The sequence below is a fragment of the Rattus rattus genome, chromosome 4 (genome assembly GCF_011064425.1).
Source record: "Rattus rattus isolate New Zealand chromosome 4, Rrattus_CSIRO_v1, whole genome shotgun sequence".
In the NCBI taxonomy this organism is placed as follows: domain Eukaryota; kingdom Metazoa; phylum Chordata; class Mammalia; order Rodentia; family Muridae; genus Rattus; species Rattus rattus.
Window position 1 is genome coordinate 33630105 of NC_046157.1, and position 23192 is coordinate 33653296.

A 23192-nucleotide genomic window follows, 5' to 3' on the forward strand; every position below is an offset into this window, starting at 1 on the left:
GGGGATGATATTCTATCCATGTAATAAAACTAATACTTGGAATCTATTTTATGAGGAAAGTTTAAATATGACCAGTAGATATACTAGTCAACCTCTTACTAAGCTCTACAATAGTTTAAATGTTGTAGGCATGTGTTAAGTACCTATTTTATGCTAGGTATACATTTGGAGATATAAGAGGGTACATGCTAGTAATTGGTTGTGGGAAGCTTAGACTACTCCTTAGCATAAGCTTAAAGAGAGCAATCTCCAGCACAACAGAAGCTCCAGCTACAAATGTCTAAGGGATTTGTTGGCTCAGAAGTTTCCCACTGTTTTTGGGGTGCCTCGAGATTTGGCTGATCTTAACCATTAGTAGTTCATAAAAACTAAGCTAACATTGCAACCGTCAAGTTTACGATCATCTTTCACCACCTCCCTGGGTCTCAGGGTTTCCTCAAATGCCAGAGTAAATCATCTCTCATCTCCTTATTTAATTTCTACAGTCTTCTCTCTTTAGAGAGATAATGCATTTCCGTGATTGTTACAGATTGAAATTTAACATAATATAAAGAGGCTATTGAACTTTACTGTATGTTACTTTTTTAACTTCTACTCCAGCTATTTTTGCTATTATTTACTGTCATCAGTAGGTAAGGCAGAAGAGTTTCACAAAACAAAATAAAACAAAAGAACAACAACAAAACCCCACCATTTAAAGTGTATAGAACCATAGAGCACACCAACATAATTTATCATTTTTAATCATATAAAGCATGAGAGTGTAAGCTGCAGTTTCTTCTGAGGTAGTCACCACACTTCGATCTTGCATTTACTCCTCTCTGAGGGTCTTGAGAATTGAAATGACTTGCGTGAGTTTCCAGAATGTGACAAGAACATGGTGACTGGATGTGATTAGACTTGTTACTTATATCAGGGAGGAGTAGAAAGGCTGATGTATTCCTTTGACTGAGCATGAAAAGGGAATTCAGAGAATTAGAGTTCGACACTGCAGTGTTAGTCAGCAGCACTGTCTTGAGCCCCAGCCCTCTTGATGAGAGGGTACAGGTCTTTACACGGATGTGCTGAGCTACTAAAGCTCAGATCTGTCCAGGTTCTTCTCTTAACCCTGCTCACCCTACTAGATTTTCTTCTATGCCCTTCCCCTTCCTATCCATCTTTTTTTCTTGCTTTTTCTCCTCTAATGCAGTTAAGTTTTATTCTAGGAAATCAATAATCTAAGAATGAGCAGAACATTTATCCCCAAGAAACACAGCTTATTGGAAGAGAAAGATGAATATTTAATACAGTATCATTATATCATTATATCTGACACTACATTGGCATGTGACATGCTGCCTTTTCTAGAAGACTGTAGAATTCTAGAGAGGTTCTGAGAATCCAGGGATTTGGATTTGAGGACCAAGAAGCTTTGGGCTTTTCAAGGTGCTTAATTTAAAAGATACGTTTTCCTGATGCTGGCTGTGGTCTTTACTCCATAAGCTGAAGTCATATAGGTCTTGCAGAAAGCATTGCCATCCTTCCTATGTAGCTGATTTATTGTGGCCCTTCTATGCCAAGAGTAACCCTTCTTTTGCAACTCACAGGCAAATGCTGAGAAACTCTGTGGTCTGTATGAGAGGCGCCTGAATGAAGCAAACACAAAACTGGATGAGGCGACTCAGTTAGCAAAGGATCTGACGTCACAGAGGACAAAGCTTCAGAACGAGAGTGGTGGGTAGACGTGTGGCTGCCTCTCCTGGGAGTAATTCTCCAACCCAAGAGATTCAGACTTACTGCTTAAGATCGGTTCTTTTAGAGTTTCCTTCTGTGTCTGGGAAAGGGTCATTGTCCTGGTTTTGCTAGCATGTGGACTCCTGGGTGTTCTCTAAATGTAAACAGTGTTTGTGTAGGAGTCACTGTCATGGTTCTGAAAGTCAATAAGCAGTAATGGCAATCACTTAGAAGGATTAATTAATTTATCTCATGAAATCTTTCCCTAGGGGAGTTCTTTAAAAGACTGGAAGAAAAGGAGGCCCTGATAAGCCAACTTTCCAGAGAAAAGAGCAACCTCATTCGGCAAGTTGAAGAACTGAGGGCGCAGCTGGAGGAGGAGAGCAAGGTAACGTGGCAGTTGTTTCTTCCCAGTCACATGTTATGTGTTTAAAAAACCAAAGTGAGGGTTGGGGATTTAGCTCAGTGGTAGAGCGCTTGCCTAGCAAGTGCAAGGCCCTGGGTTCGGTCCCCAGCTCCGAAAAAAAAAAAAAACCAAAGTGAAACAAAAGTAGTGCTTGGATGGAGAGAATCGGTGTTTTCTCTTGAAAAGGAGAAAGGTGAAAACACTCAGAATGTAGTGGGGAAGTGACATGTTGGTCTTTGTGCCAGGAGGACCTCTGGTAATGGGAGAATTTTTCGTATTATTAAAATTACATCTGTAGTTTGTCAGATTTGGGGCAAGAAAGATGTGTGTGCTTCCACCATGCTTGAGCTGAAGGTCAACAGGGGTTAAGCATTTATTCGTCCACCACCAAGTGGTACATTTCTAGTGAGTTTCACAATATGCACGTGTAAGCATTTACTTCTGTTCACTGTTTTCTGATTATTTTATATATTCTCTGTTATTCCTTTCCATTTCTCTTCTGGTTTACTTTTGGGGTTTGGTGATTTTCCATTGCGATGAAGTTTGATTCTTTTTTAAAAAATTATATGTGCATACTTGCATTGCGATTGAGATTTGGGAAGAAGTAAAGAAACATCTATCCACCATAGATAAAGAGGGTACCATCATATCAAAGAGAAGATTTCCTCCAGGTCCAGTATGGTGGACCAATGAGTTTATTGGGATTACCTATAGGAACATGGATGACTGGAAGATACCAGCAGGAAACTCTTGGGAGGTGTCTGAGCAGGGACACAAGTGAGGAGTTCTATTCACTCACAAAAAGTTACACGACTGAATGTCCTACCAGGTGACATACTGGTAGCTACACACCCGAAATCTCCTACCCTGAGACAACTTTACACGTTCCTTATAACCTTGGTTCTTTATAACCATAAGGAGTAGAGGAACATGGTGAGGCTATCACAGAGTCATGACCCCAGTCAGTCTGCTAAGCCTGGTGAGTGCATGGCCCTTTACCTTTCTCTACAACATAATATTAATAGGCCCAGTCTCTAGAGACTCTCCTGAGAGTGATTGTAGCTGCTCTCCTGCAAGATGGCAGCAGTCATGTCCTATCCATGTGTATGTGTGCTTTCATTATGGTACTACTGACCTTCTAGAATGCCATGTATTGTCCTTTCCTAATGATGCTACTCAACTGTGTGGAGTTTCATTTCTCCTTCATTTCTGTGCTTCCTAAGAAACCAGTCTCAGTCACAACCGGGAGTCCTTTGCTTCTTGCTTACCCTGGATTGTCTTATTTCTCTTTTACGGTTGGAAGATTCTTTCCTCAGAACTTGACTATAGCATTCTATTTCCTCCTGGCTTGTAGATTTTCTGCTAAGAGTTTGCTGTTAGTCTAATTGGAGCTCCCATACATGTGAGTCAGTACTGCTTTTCTAGTTTTCTAACTCTCTTTTGACTTGGATTTCTTTTTTGTTTTTCCCCCGAAGCTGAGGACCAAACCCAGGGCCTTGCGCTTGCTAGGCAAACGCTCTAACACTGAGCAAAATCCCCAACCCCCTTGACTTGGATTTCTGATTTAGTTGAATATACTATTATGGTGCAGACTTTTATTGGTCAAAACTCTTTGGAAATTTCAGAAAACTTAGAACCTGATGCCTGTTATCTTCATCTTTCCCAAGACTGGTGAAATGCTTCCGAAAAACTCAACATTCATCTGCCCCTTCAACCCGGATGCTTATGAAATACTCATAATTTGAATATTTTTATGTAATGATATTTTGTAAATCTTTAGGATTATTTTCACCCTTCCATCCCCATTCTGTCAATGTCATTTGGTGTTAATGCCCCTCATTCACCATGGGGATATGTTGCAGCTGCCATTAGCTCCTCCACGCACTTGCAGACAGGCCCTGGTCTAAGATGGTGCTTGTTTTGTTTGGCTTTTCAACTTATCCAAAAAGACCCAGGGAGACTGATGGAAGCCTAAGGCTCTTCAGGAGCTTATCTCCTGGTGCCATTTTGTTGTCCAACAAACATAGAAAATACTATAACACTGTAGTTATCTAAAGGTAACCATAAGGGTTTTAGTTTTCTGATGAGTAGAATGCAAGGGTAGAGTAAATCTTTCACATTCTGGCTTGAACAGAATATGACTGACGTATTGTTAAATATAAATCATATTATATAAATGAGAATGAAGATTTCCCACTATATGCTGAGCCTTTCTGCTACTAAAATTCACACAGTCAGGCTTCCGTTTCTTCTTTTTTCTTTTTTCTTTTTTTAATTGGATATTTTTTATTTACATTCCAAATGCTATTCTCTTTCCTAGTTTCCCATCCATAGACCCCCTATCCAATCTCCCCTCCCCCTTCTATGAGGGTGCTTCCCCACCCATCTAACCACTCTTTCCCGCCTGCCCACCCTGACATTCCCCTACTGGGGCATCGAGCCTTGGCAGGACCAAGGGCTTCTCCTCCCATTGGTGCCCAACAAGGCCATTCTCTGCTACTTATGCAGTTGGAGCCAATGGGCTGTTCATGTGTACTTTTTGGATGATGGTTTAGTCCCTGGGAGATCTGATTGGTTGGTATTGTCCTTGTGGGGTTGCAAACCCCTTAAGCTCCTTTTAATCCCTTCTCTAACTCCTCCAATGGGGACCCCATTCTCATTTCAATGGTTTGTTGCTAGCATTTGCCTCTGTGTTTGTCATGCTCTGGCTGAGCCTTTCAGGACACAGCTATATCAGGCTCCTGTCAGCATGCACTTCTTGGCATCAGCAATAGTGACTGGGTTTGGTGACTGTATGTATATGGATGGATCCCCAGGTGGGGCAGTCTCTGGATGGCCATTCCTTCAGTCTCTGCTCCAAACTTTGTCTCTGTATCTCTTCCTATAAATATTTTTGCTTCCCCTTCTAAGAAGGACTGAGCATCTGCATTTTGGTTGTCCTTCTTCTTGAGCTTCATGAATTGTAGCTCAAGAATTGGTCTGTGAATTGTATCTTGGGTAATTTGAGCTTTTGGGCTAATACCCACTTACCAGAGAGTTCATGCCATGTGTGCTTTTTGGAATTGGCTTACCTCACTCAGGATGATATTTTTTAGTTCCATCCATTTGCCTATGAATTTCATAAAGTCATTGTTTTTGATAGCTGAGTAATACTCCATTGTGTAGATGTATCACATTTTCTGTATCCATTCCTCTGTTGAAGTCATCCGAGTTCTTTTCAGCTTCTGGCTATTATAAATAAATCTGCTATGAACATAATGGAACATGGGTCTTTGTTATTTGTTGGAGCATCTTTTGGGTATATGCCTAGGAGTGGTATAGCTGGGTCCTCAGAAGGAAAAATGTCCAATTTTCTGAGGAAATGTCAGACTGATTTCCAGAGTGGTTGTGCCAGCTAGCAATCCCACCAACAATGGAGGAGTGTTCCTCTTTCTCCACATCCTCACCAGCATCTGTTGTCACCTGAGTTTTTGATCTAAGCCATTCTCACTAGTGTGAGGTGGAATCTCAGGGTTGTTTTGATTTGCATTTCCTTGATGACTAAGGACGTTGAACATTTCTTTAAATGTTTCTCGGCCATTCGGCATTCCTCAGCTGAGAATTCTTTGTTTAGCTCTATACCCCATTTTTAGTAGGGTTATTTGACTTTCTGGAGTCTAACTTCTTGAGTTCTTTGTATATATTGGATATTAGCCCTCTTTCAGATATCGGATTGGTAAAGATATATCCCAATTTGTTGGTTGTCACTTTGTCTTAATGACAATGTTTTTTGCCTTACAGAAACTTTGCAATTTTATAAGGTCCCATTGGTTGATTCTTGATCTTAGGGCATAAGCCATTGGTGTTTTGTTCAGGAAAATTTCTCCTGTGCCCATGTGTTTGATGCTCTTTCCCACTTTTTCTTCTATTAGTTTCAGTGTATCTGGTTTTATGTGGAGTTCTTTTATCTACTTGGACTTTAGCTTTCTGCAAGGCGAAAAGAATGGGTCGATCTGCATTCTTCTACATGCTAACCTCTAGTTGAACCAGCACCATTTGTTGAAAATGCTATCTTTTTTTCCACTGGATGGTTTTAGATCCTTTGTCAAAGATCAAGTAATCATAGGTATGGAAGTCATTCTTCTTGATAGCTGAGTAGTACTCCATTGTGTAGATGTACCACATTTTCTGTATCCATTCCTCTGTTGAAGGGCATCTGGGTTCTTTCCAGCTTCTAGCTATTATAAATAAAGCTGCTATAAACATAATGGGGCACGTGTCCTTGTTATATGTTGGAGCATTTTGGGTAAATGCCCAGGAGTGGTATAGCTGGGTCCTCAGGTAGTACTATGTCCAATTTTCTGAAGAACCTCCAGCCTGTTTTCCAGAGTGGTTGTACCAGCTTGCAATCCCACCAACAATGGAGGAGTGTTCCTCTTTCTCTACATCCTCACCAGCATCTGCTGTCACCTGAGTTTTTGATCTTAGCCATCCTGACTGGTGTGAGGTGGAATCTCATGGTTGTTTTGATTTGCATTTCCCTGATGACTAAGGATGTTGAGCATTTCTTTTGGTACTTTTCAGCCATTTGATATTTCTGAGCTGAGAACTCTTTGTTTAGCTGTGTACCCCATGTTTTAATAGGGTTATTTGATTCTCTGGGGTCTAACTTCTTGAGTTTGTTGTATATATTGGATATCAGCCCTCTTTCAGGTGTAAGATTGGTAAAGAACTTGCCCCAATCTGTTCATTGCCAATTTGTCCTAATGACCTTGTCCTTTGCCTTACAGAAGCTTTGCAATTTTATGAGGTCCCATTTGACGATTCTTGATCTTAGTGCAGAAGCCATTGGTGTTCTGTTCAGGAAACTTTCCCCTATGCTCATGTGTTTGACGCTCTTTTCCACTTTTTCTTCTATTACTTTGAGTGTATCTGGTTTGATGTGGAGGTACTTAATCTACTTGGACTTAAGCTTTAAATAGGGCAATAAAATAGGATCGAAGTATATTCTTTTACAGTCTGACTGCCTGTTGAACCTGCACCATTTGTTGAAACTGCTATCTTTTTTGCACTGGATAGTTTTAGTTCCTTTGTCAAAGATCAAGTGATCATAGGTGTGTAGGTTCATTTCTGGGTCTTCAATTCTGATCCATTGATCTACCTGCCTGTCTCTGTACCAATATCATGCTGTTTTTACACTATTGCTCTGTAATACAGCTTGAGGTCAGAGATGGTGATTCCCCCAGAAGTTCTTTTATTGTTGAGTATACTTTTCACTATCCGCAGTTGTTGTTGTTGTTTTTGTTATTCCAGATGAATTTGCAAATTGTTCTTTCTAACTCTATGAAGAATTGAGTTGGAATTTTGATGGGTATTGCATTGAATCTGTAGATTGCTTTTGGCAAAATCTCTAAGGTTACTATATTAATCCTGCCCATCCATGAGCATGGGAGCTCTTTCCATCTTCTGAGATCTTCTTTAATTTCTTTCTTCAGAGACTTAAAGTTCTTGTCATACAGATCTTTCACTTGCTTGGTTAAAGTCACACCAAGGTATTTTATATTATTTGAGACTATTGTGAAGGGTGTAATTTCTTTAATTTCTTTCTCAGTCTGCTTATTCTTTGAGTAGAGGAAGGCTAATGATTTGTTTGAGTTAAGTTTATACCCAGCCATTTTGTTGAAGTTGTTTAACAGGCTTAGTAGTTCTCTGGTGGAACTTTGGGGGTCACTTAAGCATATTATCATATCATTTGCAAATAGTGATATTTTGACTTCTTCATTCCCAATTTGTATCTCTTTGACCACCTTTTGTTGTCTGATTGCTCTGGCTAGGACTTTGAGTGCTATATTGAGTAGGTAAGGAGAAAGTGGGCAGCCTTGTCTAGTTCTTAATTTTAGTGGGATTGCTTCAAGTTTCTCTCCATTTAGTTTGATGTTGACTACTAGTTTCCTGTATACTGTTTTTACTATGTTTAGGTATGGGCCTTGAATTCCTGATCTTTCCAAGACTTTTAACCCAAAGGGGTGTTGAATTTTGTCAAGTGTTTTTCAGCATCTAATGAGATGATCATATAATTTTTTTCCTTTGAGTTTGTTTGTATAGTGGGTTACATTAATGTATTTCCATATATTGAACTATCCCTGCATCCCTGGGATGAAACGCACTTGATCATGATGGATGATCATTTTGATGTGTTCTTAGTTGCAGTTTGCAGGAATTTTATTGAGTATTTTTACAGTGATATTTATAAGGAAAATTGGTCTGAAGTTCTCTTTCTTTTTTTGGTCTTTGTGTAGTTTAGGTATAAGTGTAATTGTGGCTTCAAAGAAGGAATTAGGTAGTGTTCCTTCTGTTTCTATTTTGTGGAATATTCAGACAGTACTGGCATGAGGTCTTCTATAAAGGTTTGATAGAATTCTGCACTAAACCCATATGGTCCTGGGCTCTTTTTGGTTGGGAGATTTTTTATATTTGCTTATATTTCTTTAGCAGTTATTGGACTGTTTAAATAGTTTTTCTGTTCCTGATTTAACATTGATACCTGGTATCTGTCTAGAAAATTGTTCCTTTCCTCCAGATTTTCCAGTTATGTTGATGATAGGCTTTTGTAATAGGATCTGATGTTTTTTTTTTTAAATTTCCTCAGATTCTGTTGTTATATTTTCCTTTTCATTTCTGATTTGTCAATTTGGATACACTCTTTGTGTGCCCTCTGGTTAGTCTGGCTAAGGATTTATCTATCTTGTTGATTTTCTCAAAGACCAGCTCCTGTTTTTCTTGATTCTTCATATAGTTCTTTTTGTTTCTACCTCATTGTTTTCTGCCCTGAGTTTGATTATTTCCTGCCTTCTACTCCTGCTGGGTGTATTTGCTTCTTTTTGTTCTAGAGCTTTTAGGTGTGTTGTCAAGCTGCTAGTGTATGCTCCTTCCAGTTTCCTTTTGGAGGCACTCAGAACTATGAATTTTCCTCTTACCCTGCTATCATTGTGTTCCATAAGTTTGGGTTTGTTGTGCTTTCATTTTCATTAAATTGTCTTTAATTTCTTCTTTATTTCTTCCTTGACCAAGTTATCATTGAGTAGAGCACTGTTCAGCTTCCATGTGTTTGTGGGCTTTCTGTCAGTTTTATTGTTATTGAAGAACAGCCTTAGTCTTTGTTTATCTGATAGGATGCATGTGATTATTTCAGTCTTCCTGTATCTCTTGAGGCCTGTTTTGTGACCAATTATATGGTCAGTTTTGGAGAAAGTACTGTGAGGTTCTGAAAAGAAGGTATATTCTTTTGTATTAGGATGAAATGTTCTATAGATATCGGTTAAATTCATTTGGTTCATAATTTCTGTTAGTTTTTCTGTGTCTCTGTTTAGTTTCTGTTTCCATGATCTGTCCATTGCAGAGAGTGGGATGTTGAAGTCTCCCACTATTATTGTGTGAGGTGCAATGTGTGCTTTGAGCTTTAGTGAGTTTTCCTTTATGAATATAGGTACCCTTCTATTTGGAGCATAGATATTCAAGATTGAAAGAAGGGGTGGTCTCCCCTGTGCTCTCAGGATTGTCTGCACTTCTGAGAGTCCAGTTCTCTCCCCAGGGGATCTGGGTACAGAGAGCTGTGGGACTGGATCAGCTCCATTTCTTTAAATATACATTTTTTTTCCTTGGTGACAGGTTAGACACTCTGTCCTTTTTGCCTTTTCTTAGTCATTCCTCACTAGTTTTAAGTTCAACTTTAATTTTATAGATAGTGTTAGCTTTGCTTGAAAAGATGATGTCACTTCCAAAGATTGCATTTCGAATGGTAAAATCTGCATGTGTACGTCTTTTACAGTCTCAGAGTGCCCTGGCCCATGCTCTGCAGTCGACCAAGCATGACTATGACCTTCTACGAGAGCAGTATGAAGAAGAACAGGAAGTGAAGTCTGAGTTGCACCGGGCTCTATCCAAAGGCAACAAGGAAACAGTACAGTGGAGAACAAAGTATGAACACGATGCTATGCAAAGAACTGAAGACTTGGAGGAAGCTAAGTGAGTAGGTCAAGTTTATGCTCAATCCAAAATTGGTCACATACAGGAGAATGAGAGGAATGGTAGTGTTTCCTCATGATGCCTGTTTTATTGAGGTTTTTTTTTTTTTTTTTTTAAAAAATAAGCTCAAGACAAAAGCTGAAACAGTTACATCTGGTAAGAATCATATAATATAGAAAAGCTACAATATTATAATATAGGTTATTGAGACTATAAAAGGATCACAGAGAAAGAAAAAAGCTCTTTGTAGGGGCATAATAAAAATATTTCTAAACAATTGGGACTTTGAGCCACTAGCACTTGTTGCTGGGGAACAGCTCCATCAGAATACAGGACCTAAGAAAGGTGGATGTAGCAGGTGAATTAAAAAGGATTGCCCCAGGGCTGGAGAGATGGCTCAGTGGTTAAGAGCACTGACTGCTCTTTCAGAGGTCCTGAGTTCAAATCCCAGCAACCACATGGTGGCTCACAACCATCTGTAGTGGGATCTAATGCCTCCTTCTGGCGTGTCTGAAGACAGCTACAGTGTACTTATATATAATAAATACATCCTAAAGACAAACAAAGAAACAAAGCAACAACAACAAAAAAGCATTACTCCAGACAACAGTTTGAATTTTTCCTGAGCTTCTGAAATGAGAATGTGTTGTCTGTGTCTGGACTCGAGAGACAAATCACAGAGACTGAAGCTGCTTTCTCAGGGCCACAGGGTTCATTTTTATTTCTTACAGCAGTAATTACAACATTTCATATTTGCATTTCAAAGAATTTCTAATACATAGCTATTCAAGGAGAATGAAACAAAACCTTTTAAAAATGGTTATAGCCTAAAGTTCAATGGCCACATATCCTGTGCCTGCCAGACAAATTTTAGCTAAGCCAGGGAGGGGCTTTCACTCCCCCCTCCCCAGTCAAAACTTTGCAGTTACAGGTGCTAAACCATTTGAAGTCTGAGAAAAAAAATTAACCTTTTACATTTGATTTTAATAAGCAAATGAAAACTCAATGAGCTGAATTATAACCCATTTGAAGCCTTTTCACTTCTCATTTCCTTTCTAGTTCTTGTATGTCATATATGTCTGTCTCCTCATATGCTCTTTAACCTAATTCCACCATTGTGTGTGAGGAGAGTGTTTTAGGGCCTCCAAAACTTCCTTTAACACTTGTTTTCTTAAGGGTAATTTTTCTTCAGATGTTCTACAATTCTGTAGGGGCAGGCAGCCCTGTGTATCCAGCCTTCCTATGGAGCTAGAAATGTATGCAAACCATGTCCCTTTATTTTTGTACCAAATCTTAGTCTCCTCAAAGTTACTATCCTTATTATTGTAATATTCTCCAGTTAGATGCAGTAAGAGGCCTAATGACTAATCTAGCTTCCCTGATTCTTGGTTTCCTAAAATCCTCTGCATATTATCTATTTCTAGAAGCTTACTCAGACTGACATTATCACTACAGAATAAGCAGGAAATGTTTTCAAATTTATTTGTGGGTTCTTACCCATCCACAATCTTGGCCTCTGTTCCAGCCTGTAGGGGGGATGGGCAAAGTAAAGACTTCCTGCTAATGGTTTCATTAATTACGTTCAGTTTTGATCCAGGTATTAGTTCCAGTCCTGTTTCTCTCCCCCAGACCATCTCAGACCATGCATGGTTTTATTAAAAAAAAAAAAGAGTAGGGCAAGTAAGGAACACCAGAAAGAGTTGTATAAATGATTTTATCCAAAACTTCTTAGGCCAGGAACTCTCTGGTGAGAGCCGGAACTTTGTCACACAGTCTCATTTGCATGTAGATGAATGGTTCCGTCACTTTGTAATCATACATTTTATTTGGTACCACAAATAATTAATTTCATATATATATATATATGTGTGTATCCACCATGAGAGACACTGGGCCTGTGGAGATGGGACAATTGAAAACCTGTTAATATTTATTATCACAGTTATTATTTGTCTTGTGGGACAGAGACCCCTTTTAAAGAATTCATCCTTGGGACACTCCTAAAATTAGACGCACAATATTTTTGAAAGCTATTCTAAAAATCTTTAGGAGTTGGGAGACCAGCTAGTCCAAAATCCAGCACCAAAGAGTGCTTATTGGTTTATGGATTGAGTAACTGTGTGTGTTTGAGAGAAATCATAAAATTGACTCTCCAGCTTACAACCATTAAAGGCTTGCTTTAAAGAACATGATTTGATAGCTTGGCAAAGATCCAAGAATGATCAATACATTTTTTTTTTTTGCTTCAGCCAGAAATAACGTGCAGTTCCTCACCTGAATTGTGAGCGAGCGCACTTACAGAATAGCTGTTATGCTGTCGCCCAGAAGGGAACCAAATAATCCAGCTCTGTCCACAGTACCTCAAGAAGGACCTAGGAATGACAGATACTAAAAATATCCGTAGTAGGGGTTTACAAAATCCTGGACCCAAGGGAGGAGTTGACTGGAAACTCCTCTTTATACTCAAATTTGTCATTCACTTCTAAACAAGCTATTCTTATTTTCTAGTTAGTGATTGAAGGAAGATTCCAGGTGAAAGTTTCTACTCATTATCACAGCTGATAACTGATTCTTTGGGTGTTGGAAAGGAAGGAAAAAATATAGATAATGCATTTGATCACATGTATTTGTTGTAATTGGTTTTATAGTAGATGATGGACAAAGGAAAAAATACTGGGTAACAGGGTAGTATTTGAATGGTTTTGTGTTTACATTATTTGAATTTTACATAAATATACCTTTTCTCCTGATCGCCTCAGGAAGGCAAGAGAAGTGAAAAGTCCTGGGATTTTTCAGGTGGAGAGTAAAAGATCCTCTCCCTGAGTGCATTGTCTGGTTCTGCTCTGAGAATAGCGTGTTTAATTTCGTATTCTCTCATATCTCTTTTTATAAGGTAGGTAGTTGAGAAAGCACGTGTTGTTGGAAAGTTACACCACACGAAAAAGTAATAGTTGCTATTAAATATACAGCAAATTAGCAATAAAATGAGGCGATCAGTGTGTCCAGTTTGCTCTGGGATTTCTCAGACGAAATATTAAATGTCTCTAGTATTACTAAAAACTCTCAGTCCTTAGAAAACCAGGATAGTTAGTCTCCAAACCAGAGCAATTTTCTGGTGCCAATCATCATAGGCATAATTAAAAATTATATGATGACTTTAGCAGCATACTCTTTTAGGCTGGTATGAGTGCCAGCATTTCCTATATGAAAGTGCAATATGTGTGACATTAGGAAGCCAGTGAACGCGGAAGGAGTAGAGCACATGGCCTTCCAGATAACAAACACAGACCGGATTGCTTTAGAATCCCATAGGTCGGCAGCCATGTTACACTGATTTGAGGCTGGTTGAGTGATACTTGTGAAGTCTGTTCTCATAAAGTCACAGTGGGGCCAAAGCGTTGGTACCTACAGTTCGTTTCGTGAAAGAAAATCTACTCATTTTAATGAAGGAGTCTGGCGGTGCAGCAAGAAAACATAACCCATGCATTAAAATTTCCAAGAGTTATGTACCATATGGACAGAGGAGGTACACTGAGCACATCCCTCTAACATACACGGTGCTAGGGGCGGGAGAGGGGGAGGCTAAAACAGTAAGACCCGCTAAAGGAGCAGTCGGTCGGTGGATCTGCGATGAAAGCATATTTGGGGGTTCGAGATGCTGGGGGAAATCACAGAGAAAGGTATTGTAAGAACTGGAAAGCAAGTGATAGCAGGAAGAGGCTGGGCAGGAGAGCACAATAGTGCCCACTGGAAGACACATCCAAGGAACGCTTTCGGGACTCTACCAACATGCGTAAGTATCGGAACCAGCTTGCTAAGATGTTCAAAACAAACTTGTTTCCCCTCTTTCTTATGAAATATCAGTGTTATTTTATTAGCTATGAAAGGTTAGGATAAGCAAATATTTCTTAATAGGAGTTTAAAGAGAGTCGGAATTTCAGAACCAGGCTGGTAAGGGAGGGTAAGTAACATCCATGTTGACACAGAAGCCAGAGGCTGGGCATCAGTAGCAGGCTGGCTTTGTGGACCAAACGCTTTGATGCTTGAGCTACCCATACCGAATCCTTTGGTTCTCTCCTCAGGAAGAAGCTGGCGATTCGATTGCAGGAGGCTGCGGAAGCCATGGAGGTGTCCAATGCCAAGAATGCCTCCCTGGAGAGGGCCAGGCACAGGCTCCAGCTGGAGCTGGGGGATGCCCTTTCTGACCTGGGAAAGGCTCGCTCTGTGGCAGCAACATTGGGGCAAAAACAGCAGCACTCTGACAAGGCTCTGGCTTCCTGGAAACAGAAGCAGGAGGAGGCCCAGGAGCTGCTGCAGGCCTCTCAGAAGGAGGCCCGGGCCCTCAGCTCTGAGGTCCTCATGCTCAGGCAAACCTGTGAGGAGAGCAACGAGGCCCAGGAGACCCTGAAGAGGCACAACCAGGACCTTCAGGGTACTGTCAGCTGGGCTCGCAGCCAAAGCAAGACAAGGGCTTGAGGGGAGTCTGGCTTTAGGGCAAAGCTATCTTCCTGGGGTGGAGAGCCTTGGCGTTTTCATGTTCTCATCTATATTTGACTTTTAAAGTTTTAATACTTGATTCTAAAAAAAAGAATACTGCAGATGTTATTTGTATTGAATTAATTCTAAAGGCATTATTAGGGCCACACCTTTGACCTAATTCCTTACTATAAAGGAACCACTCTCAAGAATATTTTCATTTCTATAGCCTTACTGTGACCTTTCCAGATACATATTCATAGAAATATATTGCCCAAGTTATACATTTTCTGTATAATTTACCTTTCACTTATCAATACATTTTGAATATATTAAAATTTCTGTAACCCACACTATATGTTGGGTTCTTCTACATCCATTTATTCATAGTTCAACTGTGAGATTAGCCTTCATTTTAATGTCCTCATCTGCAAAATACAAGGTTAGGTTACTTATCTGAATTTACAGTTCATAAGTTATAGATCTGGGATTTGAGCCCAACCATCTGGGCTCCTATCTGTGCATACTTTACTGAGCTATGCTACTGTCCTATGCACCTTGTGGTTCTTAGCATGCCAAGCCTTGGAGACGTGCTACATTGTTAAAAAAAGAAACTGCATAGTACTTCATAATAAGTATAACTCACACCTAGTTAACTAGATCTCATTAATTTTAAACCTGATTAAACACAACTCTGAATAATTATATACTACATATTCCTACACATATATTTATGCATATTTAAAATATTTCAATAGGATAGATCTCTAGAAGTGAAATTGACGAGTTGAGGAAATAGACTTAAACTTTCTGGTATATTGCCAAAGAGCAACTCGAAGAGACTGCCAAGTTATTTCAAAGCCTACAGTGATATGCATGAAAATGCTGATGTGCCCTGGATGCAAACCCATTACTCTTGGAGGCATGAGTCTTCTTGGTGGCCTCGTGCAGTTCACAGTTAACTCACTGGGCTGTGCTGGATCTGTGGCAACAGAGTCCAGCTGTTTCCATCTGGGGACAGACAGCAACACCTACCATAGAGGTCCAGATTCAGTGGATCTGAGGTAGAGCTTATGAATTTTCACTTTTAATAAGCTCTCAGTCGAGGTCAATGGATTCCATGTGTGGCCTGGTATGGGGTTTACACACGTGTGGGCTTTTATTTTAAAGTTCTTAAGATGATCATACAATTTACTCAGAGTTGAGAAGAACCTGCTTTGAGGTTTTTTCTGTGCAGAGAAAGATTATATATGTTCTTCTAATTTTTTGCAAGAATTCTGAAATCCTTTAAATCATTATTCTGTAATAATTTCAAGCACACATATAATATATTTTAATCATATACCTCCATTGTTATCTCCTCTCTTATCTCCCTCCTTCTGTTGTAGCCTCTCTTTTCTGCAACAAGTTTGCCTCTTAAATTCCCTCTTTGCTGCCGTTGTTGTTGCTAATAGGCTGAGTTTAATTAGTGAAGCTCCCATGGACATGGACTGAACATTTACTGGACCATGGGCATCAAACCAATGACCATGACCAAGGAAAATGACTCCTCATCCCCTAGCAGCCCTTAACTGCCTACAGATAGCCAGGGACAGGTTGGGACCTTATCACCTCCTCCCCTATCCATGACGGGTGGTCCCAGTCTTGTGCATGTCTTGTGACGTGTAACTACAGCTGATGTGATTTCATGAGTGTGACTTCTATGTATGTCCAAGAGAAGATATTCTCTCTGCCCATCCTCAGGTTCTTACATTCTTTCTGCATCCTCTTCTGCCTTGTTCCCTGAGACTTGAAGGTGACAGTACAGGTATCTAGTGCAGGATAGAATGCGCAACGATCACTCACTCTCGACATTTAACCCAGCATCTCTGTACAAACTGCTGCCTGCTGGAAAGGGAAGCGTAGCTGACCAAGGCTTGCAGGCAGTTGTACTTTGTGAGTGTAAACATCAATATCAATAAGGCAACTTGGCAGCAACTCCTTTAGCAGAGCAGTGGGATTAGATTCCTCACTGGGGCCTGTGATTGCCCCAGCAGTAGACTTTTGACCAAGTTTATAGTACCAGGTATGAACTTCCTATCGTAGAGTGAGCCTTAAATCAAATCAACAAATGTTGGGTTACCCACATAATGGTCATGTCCCTGTTGTGCCAGCAAGTGTATTTTGCCTGAAAGGTCAGTATTGGGTCATGCAGACTTCACAGGGAAAGCACTGATAATTTTCCCCACAGAAGCCTATTTGGCACCTTCTCGTTTGGCACCTTCCAGCTCATTTCCAATTTGCTTCTCTCTTTCTCTGTTTCCTGCAACTGAGGTATATAACGGCTCCAGAAATAGGGTTTTACAGTTCAGTTACAATAGTTAGCCAAGACATATGCCAATAGCTTGTGTCTTAAGGGGGCTCTCGGGTCTCCCCAGCAACATCTTATAGAGAGATATCTCACACCTGGCACCTATTTAATCGTAGGCCAGGACTGAGGACCAGAGAAACAGGTGAGCTGTTGAGCTCTCTCCTGGGCTTGGTAAATCCCCAAGTTTCTTAGCTATACAGCCTAACGTTTAGGGCCTAGAGTGTCCCTCGGTGTGAAGCGTGTCTCAGACCCAACCACAAGGTAGTGTCAGGTAATGGGGGTTCCTCACTGCTGACCTACTCTGTCACAGCTTCAGGAAAGTCTAACCAGAATTGTCATGTGCCCGAGTGACAGCCGTTGTCTTCCCAGAGCATCCCCCGCTTTTCTGACTGTTGTAGGTGATGACCTGGCTTATGCTTTAAGTTTTCTGTTCCAGTGTTGGGTGGTGGCTGGAACAATGACAGCCAGTGGTGTTGACATTAAAACTTACCCACTAAAGTGTGGGGATACCTGATGTGTGCGTGTGTGTGCGTGTGTGTGTGTGTGTGTGTGTGTGTGTGTGAGAGAGAGAGAGAGAGAGAGAGAGAGAGAGAGAGAGAGAGAGAGAGAGAGAGAGAGAGAGAGAGAGAGAGGGTGGATCTCTACGTGGACTTAGTCATGATCCCAGCAAGCAGAACGCTGTCTGAAGTTGCATAGGCTCTCCAATGCTCAAGAACCCACAAAGCACTCTGCTCACTAAGTGTTGAAGTCAACTTTTGGCATATGACAAAGGAATACCCTGAAGAAGGGTTTCCTTTTTCCCTAATCCCAAATAGGGCTCTCTGTAGATGAGAGTCAGCTTTTCCGGGGAGTTGCTGAGGGCTACACGGTCCCAGATTTTTGTGCTGGGAGTGGGTTTCCACTAACATGCCTGATCCTCCTCCTTTCAGAACGGATCTGTTGTCTCACAAACCAGGTGAGAGAAGGGATCAAGAATTTGACTGAAGTGGAAAAGGCCAAGAAATTGATTGAGCAAGAGAAGACTGAAATCCAAGTGAGGCTGGAAGAAGCAGAGGTAGATTGCCAGGGAGGGTGATGCTCTCAGAGGGCAAAGCAGATCTGTCTTCATTAGAAACGGCCACCATCGTGTGGCACTTACTCTGGGGGTGTTCAGTATATGCTCTTAACCATGCCACATGCTTTAATCAACCCACCAAACCCTTTTCTCCATTTTACAAAGGAAACGAACAGGCTTGGAAACAAGATAATCACCTGTAAATGCAAGTTCTCCAGTAGCAGGCCAAACAATCATGATGTGTTTCTTTAATTTATCCCCAGCCTACAGCCTCACAGACCATGCGCATGAACATCTAGGAGCTTGTTAGACTTTCAGAATATCTTCCTTGTCCCAAACTTTACTGAATCAAAATCTGCATTTAAACTAGATCCCGTGGGGTTTCCTGGAATATTATAACCCAGAGATGCATTTGCTGGAAGACTGTTGGCCCAGAGGATACTCAGTAAACATTTACCCAAAGTCAGAAGTTTAAATGCATTTGTATGTCTGTCTTCTTAAAACTGTCTGTTGAATGCACCCTTCTCCCTCAAAAAATCTGTTGTAGAGATGAAGTTCCGTATGAAATTCTCAGACATCCCAGCCTTGTAAGGTCATTCGTGTGCAGAGTCTTTGACAGGGATGTTTGCTGCGTTCTGGAAACTTCTCATGCTTTATCCCTAGATGTGGTCTAGGTGACTGACAGTGCCACTGAGAAGATCTGATGCTAACGAAGATGATGTGTCCTGAAAAGGAAGTCACCCTTCCAGAGCCACTAGGTGGTCGATTAGTCATGAGCTCTAGAGAGACTCTTTGCTCTCTCAACTGCATTTCATCTTGAAGCAGTTGAGAATGTCTGTCTGGACATATTAAAATTCATGTACCCTTCCCATGGAGAAAACGAGTTTTGAAAGATGTGGTAGACGGCTGTAGATGGGGCCTCTGGGGAGTACAATAACACAGAATCATGCTGTGACAACTTCTCTCTCCGAGCACTTACTGTCAGTTACCTCACTGCTTCAGCTCTGAAAGAACCTGGCAAGTCAGGTGTGCCACACCTCTGTGTGCCCCTTTGACGTGACGAGCTCTCAACTCAGCTATTGTTATTTTATGCATAAACATTTCTGAAGAACCTCTTCATTTTACTGACAACCCCCTCAGTTGGCAGTGACACCCCTTGGGAAGACTGCTTTGTACAAAGTTGAGAACTTCGTTTTAATTTACTTGTCTTTGGGGCTCTGGCTCCATTGGCTGAGAACTTTCTAACGCCACAGTATTAAGTGAAAGAAGTAACTTTTATTATCTATTTAAACATTATAGCAATAAGACATGACTCGGGGCAGTTTTAGTGTTGTGTAATATATCGGGATAGACGTATTTTAAATGAACAACTAGCAACCGCGTCAAAGCTGTATTTCGGCCATTGCACTTGTACCGCTCACTACCACTAGATGGCAGCACACCTCACTATCTTCTTGTGGAGATGTGACTTGAGCCTTACAAAGGCATCACTTTCCAGTGTATTGGTGACTTCAGATTATTTCTTTGGGGGGCTGTGGCTTTATGAAAAACTCAATAATCCCTCTCAGATCATAAGACTGAAATGATTTGAGGTCACCTCTAACGATTAACTTTCTCAGTACAGTCTAGAGGGTGAGTTTCCCCTCCAAGAAACTACCATTCCCTCTGTGGAGATTGCTTATAGAGCATTTGCTTTTGATTTATGTTTGTCGGGACTGAGAGAGGAACTAAGGAGGCCTTCTTAAAAGCCCCAACAGCTTATTTTTGTCGCCATCATTGTCACTGTTTGACTGCGACTACACAATTCACTCTGCGAGAGATAAAACATACTCCTCAGAGAAGGGGCAAAGCGACCCCTCAGTCTGGACTGTCCAGAGCAGCGGGCAGGGCAATGCATGCTGCTACATATTCTTCAAGTATTCTGTCGTTTGCTTGATTGTACTTCTTTGACACAAGTTTTCCTCAGAAAAGGCTTTGAAGATTTTTACCAAATTTCCACTTTATAATTGAATGACACTTTAAGAGCATTCTTGGGGAAAATGTCCCCGGCCTTTATTATTTGAATACTCAGTTGCAGAAGATCTTCCTACACATTAAAGCTCCTGTTTGTAGTGATAATAATAGTCACAATTAAGTGGCTCACTTCCTAGGTGAGAGCACTTCCTAGGTGTCCAAAATCAGCAATGACTCTGAGCAGGTGTCAGCCCCTCCCTTATTCTTGCCTTGAAGCTTTTTTTCACTCACCCCAAAAGATGGAGTGAATTAGAAATACAGACGAGTACAGACAGCAATTAAATATTACACACAGTGACAGAGCTCATTGAAATTTTCTATTTAAAATGCTTCACCATTTTAGTTTTTAAGCTACATATTTTTCCTTTAAGAGTACTGAGAATTGAACACAAGCCCCCATCTACGCCAGGCAAAAACTTTATGATTGAGTGGTATCTCTGGTCCCGCCATAGGCTGCTATTCAAAGAACAAACAATGTCAGAGCTAGATACAGAATGATGAATGAGAGCCATCGCTTGTCCTAGTCTAACCTCGGGGGCCTGACTTGAACCGAGATTTCATCCAGTTACTCTAAAGAGAGCTACGTTCAGGATATAGGTTTTAAGGGAAGGAAACTATTTTTTTTCTGTTATTGTTGTTGTTGTTCAAAAAGAGACTTCCTTGGGTGCTTTCTGTTACAGGGAGCTCTGGAACGGAATGAAAGCAAGATCCTTCGTTTCCAGCTGGAACTCTCAGAAGCTAAAGCAGAGCTGGAAAGAAAGCTGTCAGAGAAAGAGGAAGAAGCAGAGAGGTTGAGGTACTTAGGGTCCTGTTGCTGAACAACAGCCATGGATGTCAAAGTCCTAGAATGAGCAGAAGTCATTGTGGTGCTGCTTTCAAGACCCCTGCCAGAACATGGCCCAAGGACACTTGGTCGAATTGACATGAGGGTTTCCCACTAAGTGCATAACTATTTAAGGAGGAATACTCACATACAGCCATTGCTTACTCTTGCTGTTTTTCTGTTCTCCAGTGTGGGGAGGACTGTGTTAAGTAGAGACAATCTGTGATGTGTGGGTCTGTTTCTATCAAGTCCCATTCAAGGTCAGATTGTTTGGATCAGAGAGAGAGAGAGAGAGAGCGCCTGTCCCCAGGATGAAAGCAGAGCCAAGAAAGAGCAAGGCTATTTGTTGAGACAACAGGGTCTTGCAGAGTCTAACCTGCCAGGTCGCTGAGTGAGACAGGATCTCCAGTGACTGGACCTTTTTTTTACTTTCTGGCTGATAACTTTAGACACTCTACTGCTTAGATATTCAGGGAAGGGACAAAATGGCCCCACATGCCACATAAGGTAGTTGGGGTTGATCAGAAAGCCAATGCTGGCAAAGTGCTTCTTATTCTACAGATCTCCAATAAACACTCAAAGTTAGGGATGACTAAATGACCTCTTCAGTTATTTTGTTCCTTTAACCCAATGGTTCACAACCTTCCTAATGTTGCAACCCTTCAATATAGTTCTTTTATGGTTGGTGACCCCCAACCATAAAAATTATTTTTATTGATATTTCATAACTAATTTTGCTACTGTATAATATGTAGTATAAATGTCCGTGTTTTCCAGTGGTCTCAGGTGACCCTTGTGAAAGGACAGCTTGACCTCCAAAGGGGTCATGACCTCCAAGTTAAGAACCACCGCCTTAACCAAAGTCTGCAAAGATCATACATTAGACCCGGGCTCAAATGGCCACTTGTTTGCAATGTCTTTGTTAAACTAACGAAACAAGCCAGTGCCATGTTAATGGTGTCTGTTGAACTAGGCTTCCTCCCATAGCTTGTTTTCTATGCAAACTTCCAGATGGTCAATATTTAGTGAGGATTTGGAGCCAAGTTTATCCTTCTGTGTGCTCTGAATTAACACAACCCTAATTCACAAGCATTTTCATGGAACTGGCTGTAGCGAAGATATCTGATGTACCTCAGAGTATCTGAAAGAATTTTTTGGAAAGGGGGAAACATATAAACCCTAATATTTGTGTATCTGTACAAAAGGAACAAAAATGAATATTTCCTTTTGTAGTTAAAAAAAATGCTTGACTTCAGGTAACATCAAACCTCAGCTATAAATAAACCCTGTGAGGAAAATGAATCCACAGAGAGTCTGTGTCACATCAGGTACATCTGAATGTCAGAGAACAGTTCCCCAATTATAATCATCAGAGCAAAGGAAGTCAGAGATCCAAACAGCGAAGGTTAAGAGGAGAAAGCTGAAGGGAACATGAGCTGTGACGGGCTGGAAGAGGAAGGGGCGGCTGAGGCTCTGGCACCAGCTCAGGGTACGTTTTAGCTGATGACTCACATGGCTCTAATCAGTACATCCAGAAAGGACAGATGAGCATCTAACAAAACAGTACACACCCCACCCCAGACCCTTTCTGCTCTGTGGGGGTGCAGACTGTAGCAAATGCCTTGCCCTAATCTGGTGATTCAGTCTGAGTCTAGGGCTAGGAGGAGATAGAGTAGAATACAAGGGAAAATATACTCCAAGCATAGATTCCAGGTAATAAAGAATAACAAGTATAAATTATAGACCTCATAAAAAATATCATCTGAGGGCAGGACACTGTTGAAGATTCTATGTTAACAGAAATCATGTACATTAACACAGAAACTAAAGATGTCTATTAAGAGACGAACCAGGAGGTAGAAGAGGCCAAGAAGGTAAAAGAGAAGGCAAGGCTTTAATAACACAGCACCTGTGGGACTGTCCCCACTTATTTGTCACTGCTGAATGTTCTGAGAGTCTAGGGAGGAATTCTGAGTGCGCCCCAGAGAGAGGCCCATTGGTGAGGAAAAAGCCAAGCATCTGGCCTGAGAGATATTTACTTCTAACAAATATTTGAGCTGTCAGTGTGGGCAGGATGCTTCCTGTGCTGCTGTAGTCTGGGCTTCCAAACTCAAGGATGATTTGGATCTTTTTCATGTCTTTATTTTCTAAGGTAGAAACAACTCAGTTTTTCAAAAGTTCCCTTTGCTTGGTAACATTACTAGAGTAGATAGCCTTTAAGAAATCTATGATACTCTAAATGCAGAAACAACCGTCAAGGTATTAAAAACATGGATTTTCTTCAAGGATAATGCTTTTCACTTATTTATTTTTAATTTTTAAATTTATTTTTGAGAATTTCATATATGAATAT

At 40.8% G+C, this 23192-nt stretch overlaps 1 protein-coding gene across 1 annotated transcript in view; it reads left to right on the forward strand.

Annotated features, from left to right (window-relative positions):
- Positions 1 to 23192, forward strand: part of Myh15 (myosin heavy chain 15) — a 135905-nt gene that overhangs the window by 79731 nt on the left and 32982 nt on the right. Inside the window, exons 28-33 of the mRNA XM_032899654.1 lie at positions 1587 to 1713; positions 1983 to 2101; positions 9927 to 10123; positions 14206 to 14555; positions 17879 to 18003; positions 20697 to 20812. Coding sequence (XP_032755545.1) covers positions 1587 to 1713; positions 1983 to 2101; positions 9927 to 10123; positions 14206 to 14555; positions 17879 to 18003; positions 20697 to 20812 — 1034 coding nt within the window. The remainder of the gene's footprint in view (positions 1 to 1586; positions 1714 to 1982; positions 2102 to 9926; positions 10124 to 14205; positions 14556 to 17878; positions 18004 to 20696; positions 20813 to 23192) is intronic.